General features: G+C 43.3%; 1 protein-coding gene across 1 annotated transcript in view; it reads left to right on the top strand.

The window, feature by feature from the left end:
• Positions 1 to 21200, top strand: part of ACKR3 (atypical chemokine receptor 3) — an 87395-nt gene extending 66195 nt beyond the window's left edge. The window contains exon 2 of the mRNA XM_060783983.2: positions 19826 to 21200. Coding sequence (XP_060639966.2) covers positions 19852 to 20946 — 1095 coding nt within the window. The 5' untranslated portion in view covers positions 19826 to 19851 and the 3' untranslated portion in view covers positions 20947 to 21200. The remainder of the gene's footprint in view (positions 1 to 19825) is intronic.
• The last annotated feature ends 889 nt before the right edge of the window (positions 21201 to 22089 follow it).

Genomic DNA, 22089 nt, shown 5'->3' with positions numbered 1-22089 from the left:
GTGTCATGGCTTTGTTTTTAACAAATACAAACTGCAAACAGATAAATAACATCATTTCAAAAAGAATTATCCATTATTGGTTAAAGATATCTGTTCTTCTGCTGAGATAATGCTATTTCTGATACAATCTAATGAAAATTAAATGTATTAAAATTCAGTGATTCTACCTTTGTTTCAGTGTTTCAAAAATAGCTATAGCAGTTAACAAGCATTTTCATAGAATCCTAGAGTTAGGAGAGACTTCGTGGGCCATCCAGTCCAACCTCCTGCCAAGAAGCAGGAAAATCGCATTCAAAGCACCCCTAACAGATGGCCATCCAGCTTCTGTTTAGAAGCCTCCAAAGAAGGAGCCTCCACCACAATTTGGGGCAGAGAGTTCCACTGCTGAATGGCTCTCACAATCAGGAAGTTCTTCCTCATGTTCAGGTGACATCTCCTTTCTTGTAGTTTGAAGCCATTATTCAGCATCTTAGCTTCCAGAGCAGCAGAAAATATTGTCAAGGGAAAACATTGGAGATGATGGTGTGTGTAGCAAAGCTGTTCCACTTCTTATGTATACAGAGGTAGTGGGATTTCTGACTTCATCACTTTAGACGGCAGGTATGAGTTTTTCACGTCTTACTCATATCCATCTTTAAAGTGAATTTTATTTATATAAAATGGCTCTACAGAGGGAAAGATTTCCATAGCCCCCTCCTTGCGGTCAAGTTTACATCCCTCTAGAAAACATTGGGATGGAGAAGAGTGAAAGTATCACTCACCTCCACCTTCTTCACAACATGCAGAATAGTTTCGAGTTTGTAAGCTCCGATTCTGTGCTTCTTGACATGGGGATCCCCCCTCCCCAAAAGGGCATGTTTAGGTTAAGTTTGAAGTTCTGCATGAGAGAAGGAGATGTCTCTGTCCTTTTGTGATTTGCTTACTTTGTGCCTTAGAGCTCTAGGTTGTCCTTGCGGTGAGTCATGTACACATTGGTTGCCCTACATCACATCCTTCGTCAACTAAATGAAAGTGGAATGAGGAGGGAGAGAAAGAGAAAAGAAGTATTTTGGACTGTAGCAATGTTTTCTGGACATGAAAGGAGTAATACTGATATATGAAAAGGACTTCAGAATAATGGGAAAGATGGGAGAACAGTGGCTTCTGAAAGAACTGTCATCCAGCCCACTGTTACTTTAAATACACTCTTACTGTGTTCATCCAGGATGCATAAAAGGGCAAAACACATCTTCTCTCCCTGGTGGAGAACTGATATCTCCATGACCCAAATAATCTAGGTGGGACCCTCTCCTCTTCTGGTTTCTGGAGCAATCACAGACAATAGTTAGACTGGTCTTTTAATGCAATAATCTCTGGATATGGCTGTCCTTGATAGTACATATCAACTGCTAATCCCTTTTGGTGATTTGAGCATATCACTTTTCTGGCTGTGCTCCATGTCACTGGCATGCAAGCTGATCTAATTATTCTTTTGATATATTTAGGAGATATTCAAGTTAACATCACAAGCGAAGGGGGCTGACTCTGTCCCGCCTGGCATCCAGTGAGAGGGCCAGAGCCTCTTTCCTAAGACAGGCAAGATTGCATTGTGTCATAGAATCATAAAATCAAAGAGTTGGAAGAGACCTCATGGGCCATCCAGTCCAACCCCCTGCCAAGAAGCAGGAATATTGCATTCAAATCACCCCTGACAGATGGCCATCCAGCCTCTGTTTAAAAACTTCCAAAGAAGGAGCCTCCACCACACTCCGGGGCAGAGAGTTGCACTGCTGAACGGCTCTCACAGTCAAGAAGTTCTTCCTTATGTTCAGATGGAATCTTCTCTCTTGTAGTTTGAAGCCATTGTTCCGCGTCCTAGTCTCCAAGAAAGCAGAAAACAAGCTTTCTCCCTCCTCCCTCTCACATATTTATACATGGCTATCATATCTCCTCTCAGCCTTCTCTTCTTCAGGCTAAACATGCCCCGCTCCTTAAGCCGCTCCTCATAGGGCTTGTTCTCCAGACCCTTGATCATTTTAGTCGCCCTCCTCTGGACACATCCCAGCTTGTCAATATCTCTCTTGAATTGTGGTGCCCAGAATTGGACACAATATTCCAGCTGTGGTCTAACCAGAGCAGAATAGAGGGGTAGCATGACTTCCCTAGATCTAGACACTATGCTCCTATTGATGCAGGCCAAAACCCCATTGGCTTTTTTTGCTGCCACACATAGTTGGCTCATGTTTAACTTCTTGTCCACGAGGACTCCAAGATCTTTTTCACACGTACTGCTCTCGAGCCAGGCATTGTCCCCCATTCTGTATCTTTGCATTTCGTTTTTCCTGCCAAAGTGGAGTATTATGCATTTGTCACTGTTAAACTTCATTTTGTTAGTTTTGGCCCATCTCTCTAATCTGTCAAGATCGTTTTGAATCCTGCTCCTGTCCTCTGGAGTATTGGCTATCCCTCTCAATTTGGTGTCGTCTGCAAACTTGATGGTCCTGCCTTCTAACCCTTCATCTAAGTCATTAATAAAGATGTTGAACAGGACCGGGCCCAGGACAGAACCCTGCGGCACTCCGCTCATCACTTCTTTCCAGGATGAAGAGCAAGCATTGGTGAGCACCCTCTGGGTTCGTCCATTTAACCAATTACAGATCCACCTCACTGTAGTTTTGCCTAGCCCACATTGGACTAGTTTCCTTGCCAGAAGGTTGTGGGGGACCTTGTCGAAGGCCTTACTGAAATCCAGGTACGCTACATCCACGGCATTCCCTGCATCTATCCAGCTTGTAACTCTATCGAAAAAAGAGATCAGATTAGTCTGGCATGACTTGTTTTTGATAAATCCATGTTGACTATTAGTGATGACCGCATTTGTTTCTAAGTGTTTGCAGACCACTTCCTTAACAATCTTTTTCAGAATCTTGCCTGGTATCGACGTGAGGCTGACCGGACGGTAGTTGTTTGGGTCATCCTTTTTTCCCTTCTTGAAGATTGGGACCACACTGGCCCTCCTCCAATCTGCTGGAACTTCTCCCGTTCTCCAAGAACTCTCAAAGATGGTTGCCAATGGTTCCGAAATGACTTCCGCTAGTTCCTTCAGTACTCTTGGGTGTAGTTGATCTGGCCCTGGGGACTTGAACTCATTTAGAGCGGCCAGGTATTCCTGGACGACTTGTTTCCCAATTAGGGGTTGGATGTCCTCTAATCCCTCATCCACTCCATCTTGCTGAGGTTGAAGATGACTTTCTTTTTGTGAGAAGACCGAGACAAAGAAGGTATTAAGTAGTTCTGCCTTTTCCCTATCCCCTGTCAGCATTGCCCCATCTTCTCCTCGAAGAGGCACTATCGCCTCCTTGTTTTTCTTTTTTCTACTGACATAAGAAAAGAATCCCTTTTTATTGTTTTTAATGTCCCTGGCAAGCCTGAGCTCGTTTTGTGCTTTAGCCTTGCGGACCTTTTCCCTACAGGTGTTGGCTATTTGTTTGAATTCTTCTTTGGTGATTTCTCCCTTTTTCCAGTTCTTGTGCATGTCTCTTTTGTGTCTTAGCACAGTTAGAAGTTCTTTGGACATCCATTCTGGCTTCCTTGCACTTGTCCTATTTTTTCTCTTTGTTGGCACGGTTTGCAATTGCGCCTTGAGTATTTCACTCTTGAGAAACTACCATCCATCCGTAACTCCCTTGTCTTTTAGTATCTGTGTCCACAGCATGCTGCTCAGTGTTTCCTTCATTTTTCGGAAATCAGCTCTCCTAAAGTCCAAAATGCGGGTTTGATTTGTCTTAGTTTTGGCCTACCTTTGTACCTCAAATTGCAGGAGCACATGGTCACTTGCACTAAGGATCCTACCACTTCAACCGCATCGATCAGGTCCTCTGCATTTGTTAGGATGAGATCAAGAGTAGCCAATCCCCTTGTTGCCTCTTCTACCTTCTGGACCATGAAATTGTCTGCAAGGCAAGTGAGGAACTTGTTGGACTTTGTACTCTTGGCCGAGTTTGTTTTCCAGCAAACATCGGGATAGTTGAAATCGCCCATGACTACTACATCTCTTCTCTGTGCCTGTTTGGTCAACTGTTAGCAGAAGACTTCATCAAGTTCTTCCTCCTGGCTTGGAGGTCTGTAGTAGATGCCTACAACAAGATCTTTTTGAGTCCCAGTTCCCTTGATTCTTATCCAGATGCTTTCAAGCTGGTTTCCCGGATTTCTGTCTTGCATCTCTTCTGCAGCATAACAGCTTTTGACATATAAGGCTACTCCGCCTCCTCTCCCCTTTGTTCGGTTTCTGTGAAAGAGGTTATAGCCCTCGATGTCTACATTCCAGTGATAGGAGTCATCCCACCAGGTTTCAGTGATGATATGATATATTTGTGGTGTTGTGCTAAAAGTTGGAGTTCGTCATGTTTATTTCCCATGCTCTGTGCATTAGTGTAAAGACATGTGAGCCCCTGAGATCTTTCCCTGAGCTGTTTAATTGGGATTATTGTGCTTTCGGTACTTGGTCCTCGTTGTGTTTGTGCAGCCCTCCGTTTAGCCTTCTGGCGGTTCCCTAACATTGTGGGTAAAGTAGTGTTCGCAAGGCTGTTGTCCCCCTCCCAGTGTCCCAGGGAATTGAACATGATGGACGAGAGTCCCTTGCTTTTCTTGGATGAGCACAAAGCCCACAATCAGCTTAAATTCTTGGCTTTCATGGGCTACTATTCTATCACACTGGAAGGAAGAGAGGCCTGCACTTTGCCAAGGAATAGTAACTCACTTGATTCTTGGTTCCACTGAATGTTGATCTAGCCCCACCATTGATCAGGCTGAATTCCCTTTTCCTTAATAGTCACAGTGAAGTTCCCATCACACTTTAGTGGGAATGTGATGCACTAAGTGGGACAGTTAAAGTGTAATGAGCTGTTGATTCTGTAACATCAAATCAAATTATATTTTAATGTGCCCGGTTCAGTCAGGTGATTACTTTTCACTCTCTTTATGGTGACAAGCCGTTGCTGTCAGCCACACTAAATTGATTTATGCAGTGCAAAGAAAAATGCAGCAAGCCTGCATAAAAGCAAATATATTTCAAAATAACTTCTTTTTTTTTTTTTTTTTTTAGTTTTGGGCACAATTGCCATTTCTGCCTCCTTTCACCGCAAGCAAATTTGGGTGTGTTAATGACAATAATGATGTTACTAAATTCAAATTTCTGGTTTATTGATTGGTTCTATGAACCAATCTATGAACAAAAGTAGAAGGTAAGGAAGGTCTAGATAAAACAATTCTGGTTTCCAGGATTGGGGTGACAGCAAAAAACAAAAACAGTTATAGCTCTGAATTATTTGGGCCTTGGTTAACTATTTATTTATTTATTTATTTATTATATTTGTATACTGCGTTTCTCAGCCCGTAGATGACTCAAGGCAGTTAACAGGACAAAATTCAATGCTTACAATGTCATAAATACAATTAAAAACATAACATATAATAAAAACTAAACAAATCAATAAAATATAAATTCGTAGTGTTTCCTTGTTAAAAACGTTGTCTAGACTCATTGTCTAGTCGTTCCATTTTCCGGTCAGTTACTCTGCATTTGCAAACGCTTGTTCAAAAAGCCACGTCTTGACTTTTTTCCGGAATGTTAAAAGGGAGGTGGCTGATCTAATATCTATAGGGAGGGTGTTCCGGAGCCGAGGGGCCACCACCGAGAAGGCCCTGTCTCTCGTCTCCACCAAACATACTTGTGACAAAGGCAGTAACGAGAGCAGGGCCTCCCCAGACGATCTTAAGGTCCTAGAAACTACTGCAATTCTGCATGGCTATTTTTTCCTTGATAACAAGATTTTCTAGTACAGGTTGGATACCTCTTATCTGAAATGCTTGAAAGCAAACATGTCACATATATCAGAAGTATTTTGGATTTTGGAATACTTGTTTATCAAAAATAGGATGTCTTGAAGATGGAACTGAAGTCTAAACATGAAATGCATTTGCACAACATGCACATTATATACATGGCCTGAAGTACATTTATTCACAATTTTAAATAATGAAAAAAAATATATGAAAGAAAGTGTGTGTCAGTTGAACCACCAGAAAGCAAAGATGGCGCTATTTCAGCCACTCATGTAGACAGTTTTGGATTTTAGAGGATTTTGGAATTCCAAATAAGGAATATCCAACCTGTATCAGCATGCAGACCTGTAGCGGGGGGGGGGGGGGGGGGGTGGTGGTGGTGGTGGGGGTGGTGGTGGTGGTGGTGGTGGTGGTGGTGGTGGTTAGGGGTTCAGCCCCGCCCCCCGAAATTTTTCAGGTTAAAAAATAAACCTGGTTTACTCATGAATTTTAACTGGTGAACCAAATCCCCATGCTAAGTCTATGAGACACAAAAAATTAAGAGTCCTTCCAGAACTGCAAGCACAAGCAAATATTGACAATTTATTCACACTGTCATTACTTGAAGCAATAGCCGATGTAGCGAAGCAACCAAGTTTGGGGGGGGGGGGGTTAGATTTGAAGGCCCTCATGAAGGAGACCAGACTTGGTGGGGGTGGTTGACAGTGGCGGAGCTGCAGGCTATTGAAGGCTGCTCTGCCCCTGCTGTGCTCTTTCCTTCAGCGTGAGCATGTTTCAACCCCGCCCCCCCAAATTTTCAACTCTCCCTGAATTTTTTTTCTGGCTACGGCCCTGTCAGCATGAGGTCCTGAAGAATGCTTAGACCCAGTTCTCTGCAGAGAAGGGAAGTGGCTTTAGAAGGCAATTCAAATGCCCTACGGATTGGACTTTATTAAATATTTTTAATGTAAAAGGAAAAGACGCAAATACCAGAAGACGGAGAGAACAATTATATTTAATAAGTAAGAGTTCAACAAGCTTGACAGGAAAAATTTGGAAATCGGTAATCAACAACTTTTTATTTTTTTATTTTTTTCTCTTTTTTCATTTTCCACTATCCCCCCCCCTTTTTTTTTTGCTTTTTTGTGTGTCTTCCTGCCTCAGTTTTCCTAAATACCTTTACCTTAATTTAGAATCATAGAATCAAAGAGTTGGAAGAGACCTCATGGGCCATCCAGTCCAACCCCTTGCCAAGAAGCAGAAATATTGCATTCAAATCACCCCTGACAGATGGCCATCCAGCCTCTGTTTAAAAGCTTCCAAAGAAGGAGCCTCCACCACACTCCGGGACAGTGAGTTCCACTGCTTAACGGCTCTCACAGTCAGGAAGCTCTTCCTCATGTTCAGATGGAATCTCCTCTCTTGTAGTTTGAAGCCATTGTTCCACGTCCTAGTCTCCAAGGAAGCAGAAAACAAGCTTGCTCCATCCTCCCTGTGACTTCCTCTCACATACTTATACATGGCTATCATATCTCCTCTCAGCCTTCTCTTCTTCAGGCTAAACATGCCCAGCTCCTTAAGCCGCTCCTCATAGGGCTTGTTCTCCAGACCCTTGATCATTTTAGTTGCCCTCCTCTGGACACATTCCAGCTTGTCAATATCTCTCTTGAATTGTGGTGCCCAGAATTGGACACAATATTCCAGGTGTGGTCCAACCAAGGCAGAATAGAGGGGTAGCATGACTTCCCTTTACCCCCCCCCCTTTAGCAATAGGGTTTTTTCTTTATTATTATTATTGTCTTTTTTTCTCTTTTCCCCTCCCCAGATAGCATTCCTTCCCACTCCCCAAACGTTCCACCCCTTCCCCCCCCCCAAAAAACCCCACACCCGAGATCCTCTTTTCCTTTCCTTTCAAAAATAAATAAAAAGTATTTTTTAAAAAGTTTGTGGACCCCTGCTATATAGGGTGGGGGAAGAGTTCCTTCTTTGCTTCTGAAACTCTGGTACTACTCCAAACTAAAACTAAAAGAGGTTTTCATTGAGTTGGAATAAATAAAGCGCATAAACACTGCAATCTGTTGAATGGCCCAAACAGCATACTAGTAAAACCAAGTTTATGTGGGTTTTTTCGGGCTATATGGCCATGTTCTAGAGGCATTCTCTCCTGACGTTTCGCCTGCATCTATGGCAAGCATCCTCAGAGGTGAGGTCAGTTGGAACTGGGAAAAAGGGGTTTATATATCTGTGGAATGACCAGGGTGATGCAGGCGAAACATCAGGAGAAATGCCTCTAGAACATGGCCATATAGCCCGAAAAAACCCACAAGAACTTAGTGATTCGAGCCATGAAAGCCTTCGACAATACATTAAAACCACGTTTGGTTCATCATCTTTCCTGCACACATTTGAAATGAATTTTTAGTGCTAACACTTGATCCTGTCAAAAGTTGGTACGGAATAGTTGCTCCTTAGTAAGGACGGATGCCCTATAATGAAGGCCCTGGGCTGGTCAATGTTTTTGTAGACTGGCGAGGACATTTCTGGGCTGATTTTAAGGCAGGAGTAGACAACCTGATGCCTTCCAGATGTTTTGGATTACAGCTCCCTAAGACAACCAGAAAGGCACTCTCAAGGAAAATGGGAGCTGCCATCCAAAATATCTCAAAAGCAGTAGCTTGAACCCTATGTTTTTAAGCATATGGAAATATAGGGGCAGTTATACTCCAGGCAATTAATCACTCTTGAGGTCAACACCAGTCTAACTGACCCCTATGGTATACTGTTTTAAAGGCTGCTATGTGACACCTGTTAAATTGCTGCATTCTGTAATGCAAGAATTGATGTTCTTGGGTCATATGGGATTATCATCACTTTCTTGTTGGCAGGATGGGAGAAAGGAACGGGGGGGGGGGGGGATCCATAATGCAAGCACTGGGAACCTGGGGCTCTCTATGAGAATCATAGAATCAAAGAGTTGGAAGAGACCTCATGGGCCATCCAGTCCAACCCCCTGCCAAGAAGCAGGAATGTTGCACCCCTGACAGATGGCCATCCAGCCTCTGTTTAAAAGCTTCCAAAGAAGGAGCCTCCACCACACTCCGGGGCAGAGAGTTCCACTGCTGAACGGCTCTCAGAGTCAGGAAGTTCTTCCTCATGTTCAGATGGAATCTCCTCTCTTGTAGTTTGAAGCCATTGTTCCGCGTCCTAGTCTCCAAGGAAGCAGAAAACAAGCTTGCTCCCTCCTCCCTGTGGCTTCCTCTCACATATTTATACATGGCTATTCTATCTCCTCTCAGCCTTCTCTTCTTCAGGCTAAACATGCCCAGCTCCTTAAGCTGCTCCTCATAGGGCTTGTTCTCCAGACCCTTGATCATTTTAGTCGCCCTCCTCTGGACACATTCCAGCTTGTCAATATCTCTTGAACTGTGGTGCCCAGAATTGGACACAATATTCCAGGTGTGGTCTAACCAAAGCAGAATAGAGCGGTAGTATTACTTCCCTAGATCTAGACACTATGCTCCTATTGATGCAGGCCAAAATCCCATTGGCTTTTTTTGTTACCGCATCACATTGTTGGCTCATGTTTAACTTGTTGTCCACGAGGACTCCTAGATCTTTTTCACACATACTGCTCTCGAGCCAGGCGTCCCCCATTTTGTATCTTTGCATTTCGTTTTTCCTGCCAAAGTGGAGTATTTGTCACTGTTGAACTTCATTTTGTTAGTTTCAGCCCATTTTGTTAGTTTCAGCCCATCTCTCTAATCTGTCAAGATCGTTTTGAATCCTGCTCCTGTCCTCTGGAGTATTGGCTATCCCTCCCAGTTTGGAATACAGTCTTGCTCACTACTTACAATGCATCTACATTGTAGAATGAATGCAGTCTGCTATCATTTAATGCCACGGAATCAGTGCTATGGAATCCTGGGAGTTGTGCTTTCTCTGACAAAGTACAACTCTCAATGTCCCACAGTGTTGAGTCCAGACAGTTAAACTGGTGTCAGATTTGTTCTCCAATGTAAATGCAGCTCCTTGCTCCATAATGTGCCTTCCCTGAGAAGCTACAGATTCAGCATTGCTGAGCCTGTTACAAAATGTAACTTACCTGTCTTCTTTTTTGCTCTCCAGAGGAGAAGATGGTTTTAGGCATCTTGCCAAAGATATTGAAACATGGACAGATATACCTTGTGGGGGAGGGGTAATCCGGAGACCTTCACAAATACAGACGGCCTGATAAGCACTTTCTTGGCAAGTAAATGTAACCATTTACTAAATCACATTAACTCTGCCCCAAAGGCAGGCAGAACAGCAGAGGGAATAGTTATTAGTGTAATCAGCTCATTTTCTCAAGCTTGCACTTGGCAAAACTCCAAGATGACGCATGGGATGACCAAACATGGTGTGCCCTCCAAAGGAAAATTGGAAGTAAAAACACAAAGCAAATCTATGAATAGTGGGACTGATTTGTACATGTATGTTTTAGAGAAAAAATAAATGCTGTTATTTCCACTCAGTCCTATAAGCTTTGCTGTTTCTGTTAGGTGTAAGGATCCCTACACAGAGTTAGAAGAAACTGCAAGAGCCATCCAGCTTGATGCTCTGCCATGTAGGAATCCAGAATCAAAGTACTAGGGCTAGAAGGCAGGATCATCAAGTTTGCAGACGACACCAAATTGGGAGGGATAGCCAATACTCCAGAGGACAGGAGCAGGATTCAAAACGATCTTGACAAATTGGAGAGATGGGCCAAAACTAACAAAATGAAGTTTAACAGTGACAAATGCAAGATACTCCACTTTGGCAGGAAAACCGAAATGCAAAGATAGAGAATGGAGGGCAATGCCAGGCTCGAGAGCAGTACGTGTGAAAAAGATCTTGGAGTCCTCGTGGACAACAAGTTAAGCATGAGCCAACAATGTGATGTGACGGCAAAAAAAGCCAATGGGATTTTGGCTTGCATTAATAGGAGCATAGCGTCTAGATCTAGGGAAGTCATGCTACCCCTCTATTCTGCTCTGGTTAGACCACACCTGGAATATTGTGTCCAATTCTGGGCACCACAATTCAAGAGAGATATTGACAAGCTGGAATGTGTCCAGAGGAGGGCAACTAAAATGATCAAGGGTCTGGAGAACAAGCCCTATGAGGAGCGGCTTAAGGAGCTGGGCATGTTTAGCCTGAAGAAGAGAAGGCTGAGAGGAGATATGATAGCCATGTATAAATATGTGAGAGGAAGCCACAGGGAGGAGGGAGCAAGCTTGTTTTCTGCTTCCTTGGAGACTAGGACACGAAACAATGGCTTCAAACTACAAGAGAGGAGATTCCATCTGAATATGAGGAAGAACTTCCTGACTGTGAGAGCCGTTCAGCAGTGGAACTCTCTGCCCCGGAGTGTGGTGGAGGCTCCTTCTTTGGAAGCTTTTGAACAGAGGCTGGATGGCCATCTGTCAGGGGTGATTTGAATGCAATATTCCTGCTTCTTGGCAGGGGGTTGGACTGGATGGCCCATGAGGTCTCTTCCAACTCTTTGATTCTATGATTCTATGATTCTTTTTAATAATCTCTAGACTCTACCACACTCTGATTCAGCATATTCCATTGTTAAACAGCCCTAATCACCAGGAATTTCTTCCTAATGTTTAGGTGGATTCTCTTTTTCTGTCATCAGAATCTGTTGTTCCATGTCCTAGTCTTTGGAACAGCAGAAAACAAACTGGTTTCATCTTCAACATGACATCCTTTCAAATGTTTAATAAACATGGCTATCATGGCCCTCTTAATTTTCTATTCTCCAAGCTAAACATTCCCAGCTCCCTAAGCTACTTCTCATGGGGCAACATTTCCAGGTCTTTGCCATTTTGGTTGCCCTTCCCTCCGCACATTTTTGCAGTACAGTGTAATTGCGCTTTGAATTTGTTGCAGTCACTCTCCCTTCCAGGATTTTTACTTAGCTACTGCTAAATATCACAAGGGATCTATCTTTCTTCTTTTCAAATCCTTTCCACATTCCCTTTGAAAAGCCTGATTTATGTCCTGCCAGCCCTTTAGGATTACATGTATTTCCCCCATGAGCCTTTTATTCATCAAGTTTGTATAATATTTCTCTGTAACTGTTGGTTCCCTAAGCAAACCATATCTGAGTGTTTCCCTGTTACTGGCTCATCTTTCCTAATCCTTCCTGTAATGCATTTTTAAATGTTCTTAGTATCAGGAGCAGTTTGTTTAGTGCCAAAAGTTGCCAGTGAGGACCACGGATTATTTGGGGGGGGGGGGGGGGGGAGACGCAGAGAATACACAATTGAGGAGCTTTAAAGGAAAAAGATGGACTATCATTTGGAGAAACTGATGGTAATAATAACTGAGACTTAAATACTTAAGTTGTATTGTTTTTATTTGCAATCTATAATGGTTAGGGATTTATTTGTGAACAAATCCCAACTGCTGCAAACCAAATATAATGGATGGAGGCTTTATTTGGGGTGAATAAATCCCAGTTATTAGGCTTGGGTAACTACGGAAAAATTTGGTTCTAAACCCGTTTCGTTTTTAGGGGGTTTTTGCGTTTCGTTTTTTAAAAGAATTCCGAAATTTTTCTTTAAAAAAGTTCGAAATATACAAAATTTCATAAAATTACGAAACAATTACGAATCGATTTGTTAATGGCGGACGCGATTGCGCAATATGCTAAAAAACCCTCCAAATGGGACAGGGGGAACTTCTGAAGCTTCCCTCTCCCTCTGTTGTTGACTGTTGGTGTGATAATTTATTTTTTATCACTGATAAAACAAACAACAACCCTAAAACTTGCACCAGACATACGGAAACAATTACGAAACAATTTCGAAACAATTACGAAACAGTTTCGAAACAATTATGAAATAAATTGAAAAAATCGTTTCACTTTTTAATTACTCCTGCATGGCTCAATATCGGATTGTAAGCTAATTTAAATACGAATTAATAACGAATTACGAAATTAACGAACAAAACCGCCCAAGCCTATCAGTTATAATGGATTGTGGCTTCTGGGAATTAAAACCCAAAATCAAGAGCTGAAACAAGCTGGAACTTTCTTCTGGCCGAAAAAACCTTTTGAAAGATCTCTGGCACCCACCAAACTTAAAAGCAATGTTAAGCCTTTGGCTTCCTTGAGGTATCTTTAGGCAAGAATGTGCAGGATTCGCACTCAGGCCTGTGCACTGAGGTAACACTGGAGAGATTTTCTCTTTTAAAATATGCGCTGCCACCAATAAACCTTTGATTTCTTCAGTAAATTGCTTTTGAAATTTCTTACACAGAGGCACACGTGTGGCAGAAGTTGTGAACAACAAAAGAATGATGTTTATTTAAGAGAACTTGAACAAAATAGGCAATAAGCTTTGTTGGTTTTAAAGATTGTCTTAAAAGCATGTGGTTTCTTTAAGCAGTTCAAAAACTTAGTTATAAGTAACACTCCTTTCTCCTTCCACCAGAGATTACTGACAGGATGGCTTCTCTGAAAGTAAGCCCCCCCCCCCCAAATTCTCATGGTGGTTCGCGAAAAGGCTTTACTGGTGCATTATTTAGACTGTTATGTTTATTCATATCATGATCTGATCACCATACTCAATATATTATTATTATTATTATTATTATTATTATTATTATCTTTATTTGTACCCCGCTAGCATCTCCCGAAGGACTCGATGCGGCTTACACGGGCCGAAGCCTCAAAACACAATACAATAGAAAACATAACACAACAATAAACAAAGCAAATCAAAACAATTAAGCAAAATAACCACAATGACAATACATCAAGACACTATTAAAACTGGTTCGGCCAGCGCAATGGGGTACAGAGTTAAAAGTGCTGAGATGGCAGGAGGAACGTAGGATTAAGTGCGGTGTGCAGCAACATTAGTTGTGCTAAAGTGCATCTAGGACTTGGGATGGGGATTCCTAATCTGCGAAGGCACATTGGAACAGCCAAGTTTTTAGATTCCTTCTGAAAACTGCCAGAGTAGGGGCCTGACGAAGCCCTTTTGTAAGGGCATTCCAAAGTCGGGGGGCCGCCACAGAGAAGGCCCTGTCCCGCGTCCCCACCAAGCGCGCTTGCGACGTAGGTGGGATCACGAGCAGGGCCTCCCCAGATGACCGGAGCGAGCGTGTGGGTTCGTAGATGGAGATGCGATCACGCAGGTAGGATGGTCCCAAACCGTTCAGGGCTTTGTAGGTGAGCACCTGCACCTTGAATATGCATGGGGGTATTGGGGTAATGATACAAAAAGTTTGCTAGGCTAGACCCTCTTTCACTCAGACTCAGCCCCCCCCCCCCGAAACTCAGACCCCCCCGAAATCCCCCCTGAAAAAAAATCACACACACCCCCAAATTGAAATCCTGGCTACGGGCCTGATTGCAGCCTTAGTTTAGTCATTTTCACATCTAGTGAGAGTTCAGGCTTGATTTGCTTTAAGATTCATTCATTTAGCTTTTTAGCCATCCTTGCTATTTGCAGAAATTTTCTCCAGCACTCAAATTAAAATGAGTTGTTTTCTTGTCAGCTTTATTCACCATTTAACTTTTACAACCATATATGAAAATAAGAAATGTGATTTCCAAGAATGATTCTAACTTTGATAGTTATGTGAATATCTTATCATTACTAATTTAATCTATAGCAAGATAGGAAGATATTCCTCTGATGTGTTCTAACTACAGGCAGCCCCTAAGTTACAAACATCAGATTTACAATGACTCATAGTTAAGAACAGAAGTGAGACTACAGGAAGTGAAAGAAATCTACCCTTTGAAAGGGAAATTCACTCCTTGGAAGAATTATCATGGGGAAAAGATGTCTCTATTGACGTTTTACCACCAATTCTTATTTCTGCAACAAGGCATTTTTTTTTTCAAAATCCAGTTGTGACAGGGATAGAGAGTGCGGTGAAATCTTCTGAAAAGGGGCACAGACAGCAAAACAAACACTACAGGGGTGTTAACCCTTGCCCTGTACTATCCAAAACTAAAAAAAAAACCATATATTTTTGGTGGGAATTACACTTTTAAAATGTACTTGTTCTGTCTTACATACAAATTAAGCTTAAGAACAACCCTACAGAACCTGTTTGTAAGTTGAGGACTGCTTGTACATGGCTCGCCTCCTCCCCACTTTATCCTTACAATAAGGCTGTGAAGTAGGAGAGTTTGAAAAAGAATGACTGGCTGATGGTCACCCTATGAGTGTCCCGTTTCACTAAAAATTGTGTCCCAAGCCATGGTCCAACACAAAGTAACACGCACTTTAATTGTCATGACTGTGGAGTCATGAGACTTGTCATTTTAACTTTCTCTGACAATGAGTGCTGGCACATCACCAAACTGCAACTCCAACATTAAATGTGTCTTACATTAGGATCATTACATTCGTCCATTTAATTGGTTAAATGGGCGAACCCAGAGGGTGATTCTCACCAATGCTTCCTCTTCATCCTGGAAAGAAGTGACAAGTGGAGTGCCGCAGGGATCCGTCCTGGGCCTGGTCCTGTTCAACATCTTTATTAATGACTTAGATGAAAGGCTAGAAGGCAGGATCATCAAGTTTGCAGATGACACCAAATTGGGAGGGATAGCCAATACTCCAGAAGACAGGAGCAGGATTCAAAACGATCTTGACAGATTAGAGAGATGGGCCAAAACTAACAAAATGAAGTTCAACAGTGACAAATGCAAGATACTCCACTTTGGCAGGAAAAACGAAATGCAAAGATACAAAATGGGGGACAATGCCTGGCTCGAGAGCAGTACGTGTGAAAAAGATCTTGGAGTCCTCGTGGACAACAAGTTAAACATGAGCCAACAATGTGATGTGGCGGCAAAAAAAGCCAATGAGATTTTGGCCTGCATCAATAGGAGCATAGTGTCTAGATCTAGGGAAGTAATGCTACCCCTCTATTCCGCTTTGGTTAGACCACACCTGGAATATTGTGTCCAATTCTGGGCACCACAATTCAAGAGAGATATTGACAAGCTGGAATGTGTCCAGAGGAGGGCGACTAAAATGATCAAGGGTCTGGAGAACAAGCCCTATGAGGAGCAGCTTAAGGAGCTGGGCATGTTTAGCCTGAAGAAGAGAAAGCTGAGAGGAGATATGATAGCCATGTATAAATATGTGAGAGGAAGCCACAGGGAGGAGGGAGCAAGCTTGTTTTCTGCTTCCTTGGAGACTAGGACGCGGAACAATGGTTTCAAACTACAAGAGAGGAGATTCCATCTGAACATGAGGAAGAACTTCCTGACTGAGAGCCGTTCAGCAGTGGAACTCTCTGCCCCAGTGTGTGGTGGAGGCTCCTTCTTTGGAAGCTTTTAAACAGAGGCTGGATGGCCATCTGTCAGGGGTGATTTGAATGCAATATTCCTGCTTCTTGGCAGGGGGTTGGACTGGATGGCCCATGAGGTCTCTTCCAACTCTTTGATTCTATGATTCTGTGATTGAATCATAGAATCGGAAGAGATCTCATGGGCCATCCAGTCCAACCTCATTTTGCCAAGAAGTAGGAAAATCGCATTCAAGGACCCCTGACAGATGGCCATCCAGCCTCTGTTTAAAAGCCTTGAAAAAATGAGCTTCTACCACACTCCAGGGCAGAGAGTTCCACTGCTGAACAGCTCTCACAGTCAGGAAGTTCTTCCTAATGTCCAGATGAAATTTCCTGTCTTGTAGTTTGAAGCCATTGTTCTGCAAACTTGCTCCCTCCTTCCTATGACTCCCTCTCACATATTTATACATTTTAGTCGCCCTCCTCTGGGCACATTCCAGCTTGTCAGCACCTCCCTTAAATGGTGGTGCCCAGAACTGGACACAGTGTGATTCCAGTTGTGGTCTGACCAAGGCAGAATAGAGGGGTAGCATGACTTCCCTGGATCTAGATACTAGATTCCTATTGATGCAGGCCAAAATCCCATTGGCTTTTTTGCCACCACATGACATTGTTGGCTCATATTGAACTTCTCTTAGATTTGTCAATGTAAAATGAATGTTTCAAGACAAATTATCTTTCCATCCATAACCATTCTAAAAGGCCGGTTAATAAGACTGTTTTTGAAGTCTCTGACCCCCTAAATTGTTTAATCTTTTTTGTCTTCTAATAAAAGTCCCCCGTTCCCCACCCCCCAGATGCCCAGCTGGACATGTGAAATGAGAAAATCTGGCATACTAGAAAGTGCCACAGAAAAGAGGAAAAGGAGGTGGGGATGTCCAATAGAGTCTTCTCCATGAATACCTGGCATTTTTCCATTTCAACACTTTTAAAATTAAACTGAATGATAAAATATAAGACTGAAAGATCAGAAGCAGCAGTTATCACTCGGGTGGAGAAATGTCTAAAAGTCATCAAAAAACGTTCTTTTTCCTGTCTTGACAATGGCATTGCTTTGAGTATCTCCAGCAGGTTGTCTTATTCTCTTATAATCATTTATATTGGTTCAGAGAAGTTCTGCAATGTTAAATTTGTACCTTTGAAACCATACTTCAACCTTTTCTGCTTCATTCATCTATTGTCTCATTTTGCAACCAGTCGAGCATATGCCCAAAGGAATTTGCTAAATGGCTCTAATAGGGGACTCAAATATTTTAATATTAATAGAATCACAGAATCAAAGAGTTGGAAGAGACCTCATGGGCCATCCAGTCCTGCCAAGAAGCAAGAATATTGCATTCAAATCACCCTTGACAGATGGCCATCCAGCCTCTGTTTAAAAGCTTCCAAAGAAGGAGCCTCCACCACATATATCCCCTAAATATCGGACTGCTTTCTCCAATAGCAGCAGTTGTAGTGTTTTGGACCTCTACTGTCAATCTGACTGAAAACATTGGTGAGGTGGTGCTGGTGGATGGGACCCAAAAGTGTCCCATTTTCTTTTGCCAGAACACCATGATGCTTAAGTTTCTTTCTGTCACCAACTTGTACCATCCAAAATGGCTTTTTATCTCATCGTAGAGCTGCCTTTGACCTGCTTGATCCAAGCTTATTCAGGAATAAATGTTTCAGGTCTCATTAAGATGCCAGTTGTATGTTCATGATCAGAAACTCCATAAACATGTAAATTGCTTTAACCAACATAAACTGATAGTCCTTCGTAGTGAGATTTTATATCGATGCTTCCTCACCAGAGTTTGTCAGTTATTTTCTGGCTTTTGGAAGGATTTTTTTCCTACAGACTATAAAAAGATTACAGGATGACTCTTTAGATTAGATTTTGAAGTTTTATTTTGGCATAAGAACAAAAGCGATTAAAATGAAAAATGCATGATTTAAACTATAGAAAATAACACAACTATTTGGCCACTGTGACTATCTGATTTTCACAGCTTGGAGCTACAGAAATATAATATCATAGAAGTTGAAAAAGACAGTGTTGTTTCCCTGTAGGTCAGTTTTATGATGGTGATTTTTTTTCCTTTTGCAATGGTAATTTGTTACACTATTCTACAGTTGGATAAAATGCCATAGTAATCTATATATATAAATCTGAAAGTGGCATCGAACGGAGAAGCAAAACTCAAAAAACCCCCAACGGAAATTAACCAAAATTCCCATGCACATACCTCAACCCACTAGGTACAAACAAACCGAATCAAAATGAAAAACAACACAACAACACACTCACAAAACGACAAAACAACTGAGCATGCGCAATGGCACAAAGTCCCCGGCATTGCCGAATGGCCAACGCACCCTCTGTACCTCCCTCCCTCACCCCGCCCAGCACGAACACGTCACCTCACTTCCCCGTGGCACACACACACATACATGCCACAACACCACACCTCACACCCCCACGGCACACACGCCACAACACCTCACCACATGCCCGCGGCACACACACACACACACGCCATAACACCTCACCACACACACCCCCCGCGGCACACATACACACACACACGCCACAACACATCACCACACTCCCCTGCGGCACACACACACACCACACCATGCCCCAATCTTGCCTCCTCCTTCTTCCCCAATCTCACCTCCTCCCCCTCCTTCTTCTTCCGCCTCCTCCAAGCCTCACCCCTCCAAGCCCCACCCCTTCCTGCCCTGTCCAAATCTATGCCTCCTCCTCCTTCTTCCCCTCCAAACCCCGCCCCCTCCAAGCCCCGCCCCCCTTCCCGTAGAGAAACGGAGGGAAGGAAAGAAGGAAAGACGGGAAGGAAGGAAAAAAAGAAAGAAGGAAGAAGAGAAAGGGAGGAAAAGAAAAAGGGGGAAGGAAACTTGGCACACAGTTCTCCCATGACCAACAGAAAATACTGGGTTAGGTGGGCCGTGTCCTTTGGTTTTGGAGTTGTAGTTCACTACATCCAGAGACCACTGTGGACTCAAACAATGATGGATCTGGACCAAACTGTACATGAATACTCCATATGCCCAATATGTCTAAATGTGAACAGTGGTGGAGGTTGGAGAAAATAGAATCTTGATATTTGGGAGTTGTAGTTGCTGGGATTTATAGTTCACCTACAATTAAAGAGCATTCTGAACCTCACCAACGATAGAATTGGGGAAAACTTCCCACACAGAACCCCCATGAGCAAAAGAAGACCATCCAGTCCAACTCCCTTCACCAGGACAAGAAAATGTAATCAAAGCCCTCCTGACAAAGAGCCATTCAGCCATATATATGATTCACACACACACACACTCATACACACACAGTATCATAGATATGAAAAGGATCCCTAAAGAAGGACAATAATATATGACATGTTCCAGAGTAGGCAAATCAGACAATCTCCACATCAACACTGACAAAGAAACAGCAAGAAATACTGCATACTCACAAGCTTAAAGAAATTACATATATTAGAAACCAACATTTTCACATTACTTTATTTTCCAGATCACAAGACTGGGCCACAGCAACGCGTGGCAGGGGACAACTAGTACCATATATGGAGCTTGCAAGGGGCTTTTGGGAAAAGCCATATGTGTGTTTTTAGCCAAAATATTTATTCTTGTTCTTGTTTTCTCTCATATTTTTTAGACTTCTTCATTCCAAACCGGTCAACTATGAATGCTGTTGATTTGCCTCCCATATTTGAATTTGTGGAAGGAGGGAACCTCACCGAAACCAACCTGACTTGCAACAATGGAGACTGTATCACTGTGGACTCCTTATCATGCCCAAACAACCTCAATAAGACTGCCTTGCTCTACACCCTCTCTATCTTTTATATCTTTATATTTATGATAGGCCTAGTGGCCAACTTTGTGGTTGTCTGGATGAACTTCCAAGCCAAAACCACCGGCTATGAAACTCACCTCTACATCTTCAATCTGGCTGTTGCTGACCTCTGTGTGCTCATCACTCTTCCGGTCTGGGTGGTTTCCCTTGTCCAGCAGAGCCAGTGGCATTTGGGAGAAATCACCTGCAAAATTACTCACCTTGTTTTTTCCATCAACCTCTATGGGAGCATCTTCTTCTTAGCCTGCATGAGTGTGGACCGATATCTCTCTGTGGCCTACTTCACAACCTCCAGCAATATGAAGAAGAAAAGGATCCGCCGCTGCATCTGCATTTTTGTCTGGCTTTTTGCCTTCTTTGTGTCTCTTCCTGATACATACTATCTGAAAACCATTTCCACCAACAATGAAACTTATTGCCGTCCTGTCTATCCAGAAGAGAATGCCAGGGAGTGGTTAGCTGGTATGGAACTGAGCTCAGTTCTTCTTGGTTTTATCATCCCCTTTCCTGTCATTGCCATTTTCTACTGCCTCTTTGCGAAAGCCGTATCAGCCTCTAATGACCAAGAAAGAAAGAGCAACGGGAAAGTAATTTTTGCCTATGTTGTTGTGTTCCTTGTCTGCTGGCTACCATACCATATTGCAGTCTTGCTTGACTTCTTCCTTGCCTTCCACTTCATACCTTTCAGCTGCCAAATGGAGAACTTCCTTTACACAGCCCTCCATGTCACTCAGTGTTTCTCCCTGGTTCACTGTTGCATCAACCCCATCCTCTACAATTTCATCAACCGAAACTATAAGTATGAACTCATGAAAGCTTTTATCTTTAAGTACTCCGCTAAAACTGGTCTTACTAAGCTGATTGACACTTCTAGGGTTTCAGAAATGGAGTACTCCGCTCTGGACCAAATCGCTAAATAACTATGGCCTTGCACGCAAACAAAAATACGAAGAACTTTTTATCATGCTTTGTCTTCAATAGGACAATAAATATGATCTGATGCTAAAGAAATGGCAAAATGTGGACAATGTAAAACTGTGTAGCAAAATATGTACTATGTATTGTCGAAGGCTTTCATGGCCGGAATCACTCAATTCTTGTGGGTTTTTTCGGGCTATATGGCCATGTTCTAGAGCAGGGGTTGGGAACCTTCGGCCCTCCAGGTGTGGTGGACTTCAACTCCCACAATTCCTTGAGGCTCGGCATTCGCCCCAAAGGCTTACCTTGGCCCAACGAGGTTTGTTTGGCTCTTTTTCATGGAGGACGGGCAGCAAAGGGGGAGAGACGAGCGTAACGTAGCTGTGCAGATGGCGAGGAAGGATGCGGAGCCCACAGACTGGCCTCGGAGGGAGAGAGCGGGCGGAAACCCCTGCGGGCAACGCGCCTCCTCGCCGCTTCGGCCCTTAGCAACCGCCCCGCATGGACCCCCTCCCTAGCTATAGCCACTTTGAACTGCAGGTCACATGTTACTAGCAAGGCTATTTCTAGTGCCACAGAACTTTCTTGTGCCCCTCTCCCCCAAAATGTATGGCAGGACACTACAGGGCCTGGCCATGCCCCTCTGTATAAGTGTGACATCCCCCCCCCCCATTTTGTCCAAGAGGACAACAACATTCCCTGTCTCTGTAAACAGCGCAGAGCCCTTTCCCTCCAGCCTTCGCCTTCCCTTTTCCCCGACAAGCTCTGCACGATTCCATCTGAACATGAGGAAGAACTTCCTGACTGTGAGAGCCGTTCAGCAGTGGAACTCTCTGCCCCGGAATGTGGTGGAGACTCCTTCTTTGGAAGCTTTTAAGCAGAGGCTGGATGGCCATTTGTCAGGGGTGATTTGAATGCAATATTCCTGCTTCTTGGCAGGGGGTTGGACTGGATGGCCCATGAGGTCTCTTCCAACTCTTTGATTCTATGATTGATTCTATGATTCTATGACGTCACTCAGCCGGCGGTTGCTAAGGGCCGAAGCGGCGAGGAGGCGCGTTGCCCGCAGGGGTTTCCGCCCGCTCTCTCCCTCCAAGGCCAGTCTGTGGGCTCCGCATCCTTCCTCGCCATCTGCACAGCTACGT

Source organism: Anolis sagrei, chromosome 1 (genome assembly GCF_037176765.1).
Source record: "Anolis sagrei isolate rAnoSag1 chromosome 1, rAnoSag1.mat, whole genome shotgun sequence".
Taxonomy (NCBI): domain Eukaryota; kingdom Metazoa; phylum Chordata; class Lepidosauria; order Squamata; family Dactyloidae; genus Anolis; species Anolis sagrei.
Note: the sequence above shows the minus strand (reverse complement) of the source record. Positions and strands in the feature narration are given on the sequence as shown.